Below are 9039 nucleotides of genomic sequence, written 5' to 3' on the forward strand. Positions count from 1 at the left end.
GTTTTGTGTAGTGTTGTTTAGTGTGTGTGTGTGTGTGTGAATGTTGAGCTATTGCTGAATAAAATGTTAGAAAATATATATTTTGTATTCAACAGAAAAACATCTTTTTTATATATATATGATTGTGTCTGAACCCATTTGTCATAAATAGCAAGTAATCATAGAGATAAATTTTAGGTTTTAAAAAATCCACTGGTCTCAATGAGTTTGATATACAAAAGTGAAAAAAAGTAATTTTTACTTCATTGTTTTACTTTCATGAACATGTAGAAGAAAAAAAAAACGTTTCTCTTCTCAGTGACTTTTATTCTCTAATAATCTGCTTAAAACAGGAAACAAATACAAAACAAGAATTTCAAGACAACAGATAAAAATGAATGGTGTGGCTACAGTGCAATCGTTTCATTCTCTCCTCTTCATTCAAACCAAAAAACCTGTTATGAAGTGCTACAAACTGTTTCTGGACCATAAAAGTTACAATACAAATGCCCCTTTTGCTCATTTGGAGTGTGAAGTACACTGGACTTTCCTGAATTTGCTTTGGGGAGTTTTCAGCCTTTCATTCACTTATTTATTCTTGCATTTCTTTCATGAATGAATTTCAATGAAAAGCAAATAAATATCCCAGAATCAGCTTCACACAAAAAGACATTTAACAACAGACTGTTAAAAAACTAAACATAGAACTTAATGTAACTTGGCACTCTTATGCATAGAAAGGTCTGAATGTTTGGAATAAATGAAAACATTTTAAATGTTCTGTGGCCCTAACAGTGTAGTGTAGTGACCAAAAAAATAGATATATCTGCGACAGAACTTTTGTATGATCATTCTGATCATTAAAATGCTGTGGGTAAAAATAATGAATCATTGCTGAACAAAGAAATCCACCAAATTGCTCAAGGTACATCAACGGCTGAAATTTCAACTTCAACTGTAGTAAATTCAGCTGCACAGCTGAACAGTGTGACAACTGAACAGTACAAAACAATCAATCCACCCACCGAAGTGTTTTCAATGCAGTGTATTTTAAGGGGAGACGTTCAGGTAGAAACTGAAAATGCAGATATTCCTCTGCATTCTGCGATGGAGTTCCACATTGTGGAGGTCTATGTGTATTGCATACAGACGTCTTTGTATGTAGTCTTTTGGAGCAGTTCATTGTGAGTCGTCTTTGCCGTGCACGGCCGGATTCTGCTCTTTAACAGTTTTAACAGAACAGCCCAGTCCATTTCATGGGTAGGTCTTGAACAAGATGCATAACTTGAATGTCAGTTCATTTGTTTTGTCTTATTTTTTATTTAATTTTTTTTGGCTCTGGCAGAGTTCCCAACCGTGCGTAGGTGAGCCGACAGCCGCGTACAGGTATTGCTCAAACTGTCGGCAATGTGCGACATCAGTCCTCGGAGATGACGTCTATGTCCTCCGGGCTGCCCTGCTGAGTGGCTGCTCTCCAGCGGTTCACGTGCTGGCTTCCTTTTCTTTTCTGCTGGGATTCAGGCGACTCCTCTTCTAGTTTTTGTCGTTTGTGCTTGGTTCTCCGGTTCTGGAACCATACTTTCACCTTTAAAAAAAGAGGAGAGAGAAGGATACTGTTTAATACCATTAAAGTCATTGCTAAAAAAATAAAATAATTATGCTATCCCCCTACATGGTCAGAAATGACATTTGGGCCCAGGTTTCATTTCTCAGTTTTACACTCTTAAAAATACAGGTGCTTCAGGGTTTATGGGGTCTTTAAACAAGGCAGTACTTTTTCTCTGATGTAAAATGTTATTTATCAATTTAAAGGTTCTTCACATTCACATATTTCTATATAAAAAAAAAAATTATGCAACCAAAAGTTTAGAACTTTGTTTTCAATGTTTATATGTTTGGAGTGGTGTTTAATTGAAAGAATTAAGATGTAGGAAGTTAAACATCTTTCCCAAAGAGAACCCCAAACAAATCATGAGATTGCATGAACTGCTACAGAAAAAAAATTACTACAATTGTCCATGTAAATTGCATTACATTACAGAAGCACCTGGAAAACTAGTATGACTCAACGGAAAGCGCTCACCAGCTACCAACCCAGCGTAGCACATGCGTCAACAAGCATGTGTGTCTTACAGTGATTGTGAAATCAGACTATAAATGCATGTTGAATACATGTCGTGGCATTTTTTTGGCCCATCCCAACGTGGTGAAGGACAGCTAACTTCCGTCCTGTGATGAAACCGCATAGACCCAGATCCAGCGTGTGGATGAGAAGGTGTGTGTTCATATCCCGCTGGCTCAGCACACTGGAATGTAGCTGTGTGTGTGTGTGTAAGCATGCGGCCGCGTTGCCCCTTTTCTCTCACCTGTGTTTCAGTGAGGCAGAGACCGTTGGCCAGCTGCTTGCGCTCAGCACCCACCACATAGTGGTTCTTCTCAAAGGCGCGCTCCAGCCGCAGCAGCTGGGACGGAGAGAAGGCTGTGCGGATGCGCTTGGGCTTGCGGGAGAACGGCCCATGCAGAAGTAGGTTTTCGGGGCTGTTGTCTTCACCTGCAGGAGAACAGAGAGAAGGAGATGGGATAAGTGGAGGTGTAAAGGTTGCATGCTTATATTGTATATTTTTGGGCTTTGAAAAAAAATGCTTCAGAGACTTTAATGGACCAGTGTTAATATACTACAAAACAGGAAACTAAAAAAAAAAGAAAGTGCTTCATGTGGTAACAAGCAATTTCATTTAAAGTATTTATTTGATTAGAATAAATCTGGTTTAATTGTTTGTTACTATTTAAAGATGTTAAAAATGTTAAATTAAATGTTTTAAAAAGTCAAAAGCCATACACATCCTTTACATAATATCTTTAGTAATTTTATTTTTTATATAACAATTTATAGAACCTAATACATTTAGCATTTTAAGATTAATAACTAAATAATAAAAATCACTAATCATACAAAAATAATATGTATTAGTTAACATTATCAAATTAATTCTTCTAATTTTATTATTTTTTAGCATTATAAATGTATGCTACTATGTCCTATCATCTGTAATATTCTTTTTAAAAGCAACATAAAAGTATTTATTATTTTACAATCTGCCGGCTTAAATCAGAAGCTATTAAAATGTAAAGTAATATCAGACAGATTAAAAAAAAAGTTGTTTGGTTTTACTATCCATCATACATCATCATCCTGATTTTCATACAAATGCAAGGCCTTTGAACACTAATGTCTCGATGCGGAATCCTAAGTAAATATCTTAGGGCAAGAAGATGCAAAAACAATTGTGATGAACATATATTGATAGGCAGTTAAACAAATGCCAAACCCCGGCATTTTGTCTGATTTCATTCAACGAAAGGCAGTAGTAAAATGCAGCCATTATCACTTCCATGGGCTGCGTGACCTTCGCTCCACCGCAGCCAGCATCTGGCAGGCCGAGTATATGTGCCGTTTAGAGAAAAACACACAGAAGACACACAGAAGCATTTTTCATAAACAAATGGATCTGGAATTGAGAGATGCTTTGAAAAGAATATTCATCAAGAATGCAACCACAGTCACGCACAAGCAAAGTTTGTCCCACTGGAGCGGTTAAGGCCTGGACTGTGCAGGCCACTGAGGTGGGAAACTGAGATCTATTGTTAATGAAAAACGAACCGACTTGTATCAGAGCACAGGTGTGCAGCAACGGATGTACATCATTAGCATGTACATCTTCTTAACACACATTTTACAGGAGAACTACATGCATTAAAATGAAGCACACAAAAACAAATCACAATTTAGCGCGTAGTAAACGCTGGGGATACCTTCAACTGTTTACATTCACTTATTCTATCAATAATAGATTTTTTTAATTAGAAAAAAAATCGTCAGGACTTCAAACACGTTCATTCGTTTGCTTTCAGTGTTAAATGAAGTCATACAGAGCTCAATCTAGCCAGGAGAATGTGATGAATTCTTCCTAGGTCATTTCACTGTGTATGGCCAGAGTACAGCAGCTCGGTTTAAAGAAGTCTCTTGACCTTTAGTCATCAAAGGAAGTCCAAAGATGTACCAATTCTCTACACAAAAGATCCCTAATGGCATCACCAGTGGATGAAAAGAGGATTACCATGAGGCTGCTCAGATGGGGATTTCTTTAAAGTCACAGAAGCCGACCCTGTTTCTGGAGACAATGGATTTGAATGGAGCCTTTTCAGACACGCATTAAAGCCACTGCAGAGAAACAACTTCATTTCAAAGAGTTTAGAACCGGCACCTTGTTCATTTCCTTTAGTTCAATCCACCCTCGTAATGCACTCTCGGACATCGCACAAGACCAGTGCGATAAGAGAGGTAAAGTTTAACAGTTAGGTTAAGGCCCTACTCACTTGTACTAGATGGAACACTGAGTGCCCTTGTAAATGCAAAGGATAGGTTTTAGAATACCTTCAAAAACATTGGTCTTGCAGTCGAAGCTCCTAATAAGGTATGCACTTCTCCCTCCTTCACTGAGGGGTGCATATTTTCTGTCACAGGACTGTCATTGACAGCCGTTTTCAGCTGGCGTGCTAAAAATCCTTTGAACATCAGAGGCCAAAACAATAGAGGCAGCTCCGAGCTAAACTACAAGTAGCCAAGGCCTGGCAGAGAGGAAGAATGTAAACAGGCCGATGAGGTCTGAAGGTGTTGAAAAGTTGCCCTTAGACCTTCCTCAAGGTGCACTGAACACCAAAGAGAGGTGTACAAATGTCAAGGTATGAGGCAGAATCAAACACAGCCCATGCTGAAAACTCCAAGCTACTAACCCGCTACTAAAGCTGCAAACTATCCCAGAATGCAGCTCTCAGTTACAAATTGGCTATGCTTGTCCTGCCTAGTACTCTGACTGGCATCATCATCATGTGTGGCATCACCTCGAGGTCTCCCTTGAGAGAGCTGGTGAAACATACTAGCGAGCAGCATTGGAGAATCGGGCCTCCTGAAGAGCCGGCAGCCCCTCCGGGGGTTTGGGCTCAAACACTCACTGGCCTATCCGTGGCGAGGATGCCCCCGCCATGAGGAAAAGGGAACCAGATGGCATCCAGATCAGCTTTACTAGCATTCCCTTGGCACAAACAAGCTTGGTCTTGTCAGTACTGCTCTCATTAAAGGCAAGGAGAAGGGTGGCATACAGTGGGAAATAAAGAGACACTGGATCATTTGGTCCCCAACCACAGAACGAGTGTTGCCAATTCGGACATCACTCAGATCTGAATACGGTTCCTTACTTTTTTTTGCAAAGCAAAATTTTAATATAGCTGTAATAGTGATTACATTCAAATATAAAATTATGTAAAGCTCTAGCTGAAACTGTTTTGCTAATTTGAGCATTCAAATCTGAGGCACTGATACAGTTCTTAATTGTACATGCTTTGTATGTAATTTGGCTTTATTAAAATTGATTTTAAATTAGTAATGACAATGGTTGTGGGGTAGGTTACATGGTCATGACTTAAGGAAAGTTTTGGACTGCACAGAATTCTGAATCGAGGTTTTCCACTCTAAGGAAAATGTAGTTCAGTACAAGGTTTAATTAATCCCTGTCCAAGAAGCCGGTCTCTAAATTCTAAAAATATATATTCTGATACCAGATATTAATTTATTAATTTAACATAAAACATTTTGCTTGAAATAAAATGCCATTATGGGCAACAGAGCTTACAATATACTGCTCTTGACTGAGTCTTTCTCAAATATTCAAACTGAACAAACACTGATGCTCTCTGCAATCTGATACCACAAGAATTCTTAGAAAAGAGAACTGTCACAATAACAGAGCTGCGATTACAGAGCACTGTCTGACCCCTCTGCTACTGATAACAGTGCAACAATCTGCTAAACGCACCCATAACACAAAACCCTGCACTTGTACAACATTAGGCCCGTCTGGGATCCTGTTTACGTTGTCCTGCATGACAGATCTAAAAGTACATGGACACATCCTTTTGCTCGTTCAGGAAGTAAACTGAGTTAAAAACCTGTATACATATTAGCAGTAACAAAAAAGTGACACCCTGATAGGTATTCCTTTCCCACTCAATCCCCTCGGCTGTATTTAGTCTTGTCTAAACAGTGGTTTTCTGGGTTATTGGACACCATCAGTGAGTGGATCAGCTCTGTCCGTAAACAAAAGGACTCTATCTGAGCCCCCCGGATCTGAGTAACACTGACAACAACCTCTGACTTCCACCAATTACCTGAGTTCCATGCCCCTGAGGCCAGTGGCTAAGCCCAGTGCGTCAGCCAGCACACCTGATGTGGCTGAGCTTCCAGACTTCACCTTCCACTAAGTCAACATGGACAGCCAGGTCAGGGGTAGTGAGCCTGTTGCTTTAACAAATTGCCTGGTAAACTGGACCACCCACAATTGGTTAAAATTTTGAAACTACTGCAAAGAAAGAGGAAATTTATTTTAAAAAATGAGATATAAAATTACCTGTTTTCATTTATGGACTAATAAAATTTTGTAATGGAGTGTTTCCTGAAAAAAATGACTAATTCATTTTTTAACTTGTTTACTTAAATACTAAAATATTGATTTAAAATAAAAAATAACACATTTTAATATATTTAAAATAATTATGTTTCAAATACATTGGTTATTAGCATTCCTTTACAATTCATCTTTGTCTTTGTGGTGGTTACACTCGTTAATTAAATTAATAGTTAGGTTCAGACTCTCTGAAAATCTGTGAATTATATCTGAAATAAATGTGAAAATCAACACAATTATAACACAGTACGTTTTATTTTAATGTACAAAATATGAGGTCAGATAGAAATTTTCATGCTATTTTGGCTGTTTACCTTTTTTTCATAGTGCAGATTATTTAGTGATCGGCTAAGGAGATTCATTCTAAAACGTGTTAAATTTGCGACACCGTCATCCAGTTTATCAACGCCGTTTGTAACATTAAAAATCAAACTAAATAACAAAAAAAATAAACAAGAGTTACCAAAAAGAGATACAAAAATAGCTACATACATTTACTTTAATCTTAAAAACAACTAATCAACTAATTATTACCTATTATATTATTTGAATAGCTTTTATCTTCATCAATTCACGTATTTCACTTTCAGCCAATAAAAAAAATACACATATACATTTATTTGAGGTCATGGATATTTTAAACGTTTTTTTTTAATACTAGCATATTAGTGTTATAGCATACAAACAACTTCATATTTACAAATATACCAAAATAAAGAGATCTTCTTATATTCTCTAATTCTTTTCTACACCCGTGTGAAGGCGACAGTTTACGCTGCTGAATTCTGCTCAGGTGGATAAATTCTTATTTAGCACAGAGACTATTTAACACAGTCAATGTTCCTGCAGATATTTAGCACACTGCAGTCCTTCACACACACACATCGAATTCAGTGTGAAGACAGCCACGTGCTTAAAGGCGCTCTAACTCTCACACGAGTTTTACTGTAGGTAAATAGATCTAAATAATACGTGCACATTTTAGACGCGTTTAAAAACATAAAGAGAATAAATGTATAAATAATTTGTGACACACTATTTGTAATGAGTTCAATTTCTTTGTTTATGTAAAATAACGAAATATGAATAGATATTATTGTAGAAATAATTTTGGAAAGTTTTATTTTTAAAATAGAATAATAAAACACAGGGTAAATTCTCAGAAACTGCTGCACTCACTGGAGTGATATAGAAATGTGAATTCCGTCACTGGGTTTATTAATTTGCAAAAATCTGTATAGGCATACATTATGTCTGTTTTACATTTAATTATATTTCTACATTTATTTGTAAAATGTCATTGTAAAAATGTACTTTCCTTAATTAGAAGTGTATTCATGAAAATAATGCTTTTAATTTTATTTATTTTAATAAGTGAGCTATAATTTAACATGTGAACGACTTCTAACAGATTTACGGTTTGTTACTTAGTTAATTTATATTTTAAATAAGATTTTGTCTTATAAGCTCGAGCAAACCGTGTTTTACAGTGCTGAGGTCCCTCCTGTATAAAGGATGGAAAAATCGTTCACAGTTCTCTCCACTCACCTTGAAATCTGTGTCCCAGGTAGCGGTTGCGCAGCACCCAGGGGTAAAAGCTGAAGCTGTCCCTCTGCTGGGGGCTGAAGAAGGGCTGGGAGGGCATGTGAAGGTGGCGCAGTGCCAGCGCGGGGTTGGCCGGGTGCGCGCTGGGCTCGGCGAACACCAGTTCGGCTCCTCCGTAAAGTGCGCGTCCGGAGCCTTGCGCGCAGCCGAACGGCGAAGCCACCGGCTCTGAGTAGCGCAGCGCCGTGGGCCGGATGGGCTCGTCTCCAACAGTCGGGGGACTCGAGTCTTTCCCCACGAGCGACTCGATGGTGAAGCACTTCTTGTGCTGGAACATGGTGGTGAGCCCAGTCAGAGGTACACGCAGGTAGAGGAGAGTGTCTGTTTTTGGTTTAAAGTGAGTTCCCACGTGAGAGTCTAGCCCACATGTGCCTGAAAATCCCACTCAGAAATCCACGCAGCTCTTCTTTAAAGTGGATGAACTGTGCTGGTGGCAATCCATAACGCACCGCGGTCCCCTCTGCTCCCCGCGCGCATGCAGGTTCTGGATGTGTTGATACGTTTTGGTGCGTCTCGACTGGTCATAAGAAGGGAAGGCAGGTGCAGCGGGTCTTCTCTGAGGGCAGACTGGGTCTAGGACACGCACGCGCCCGCGCTGCTACAGACCAAGTGCAATTAAATCAGATCCAAACTAGGCTTAAGGTCGCGCCATCACAAACCAGCTTCTTCAGTTCAGCTCAAACCTGCACTCCACCTCCCTCTATCGATAATCAATAATAAGTTCTTCAAGTGCAAGCAAGCCTCCCTCTTGCTCTCTCTCCTTCCTTCTCTCTCTCTCTCTCTCTCCCTCTCTCTCGCTCTGTATGTGTACCTGCGCTGACTGAGGTGTGGTGTTATGCGCATGCGTAGTAGATGCGACTACGAAGCATCACCGTCTTACAGCCATTTTGTTCGGATCAAGCGTTCGGGGTTTATATAGCTGACATAAAATAAA

General features: G+C 39.0%; 1 protein-coding gene across 1 annotated transcript; it reads right to left on the reverse strand.

Annotated features, from left to right (window-relative positions):
* Positions 1 to 285: 285 nt before the first annotated feature.
* Positions 286 to 9039, reverse strand: emx3 (empty spiracles homeobox 3). Its single transcript, XM_007246444.4, has 3 exons — positions 8049 to 9039; positions 2346 to 2530; positions 286 to 1564 (listed from the first exon to the last, which is right to left on the reverse strand). The coding sequence occupies exons 1-3, from the start codon at positions 8380 to 8382 to the stop codon at positions 1397 to 1399; spliced, it is 687 nt and encodes a 228-aa protein (XP_007246506.3). The 5' UTR covers positions 8383 to 9039; the 3' UTR covers positions 286 to 1396.

The sequence above is a fragment of the Astyanax mexicanus genome, chromosome 10 (assembly GCF_023375975.1).
Source record: "Astyanax mexicanus isolate ESR-SI-001 chromosome 10, AstMex3_surface, whole genome shotgun sequence".
Taxonomy (NCBI): Eukaryota; Metazoa; Chordata; class Actinopteri; order Characiformes; family Acestrorhamphidae; genus Astyanax; species Astyanax mexicanus.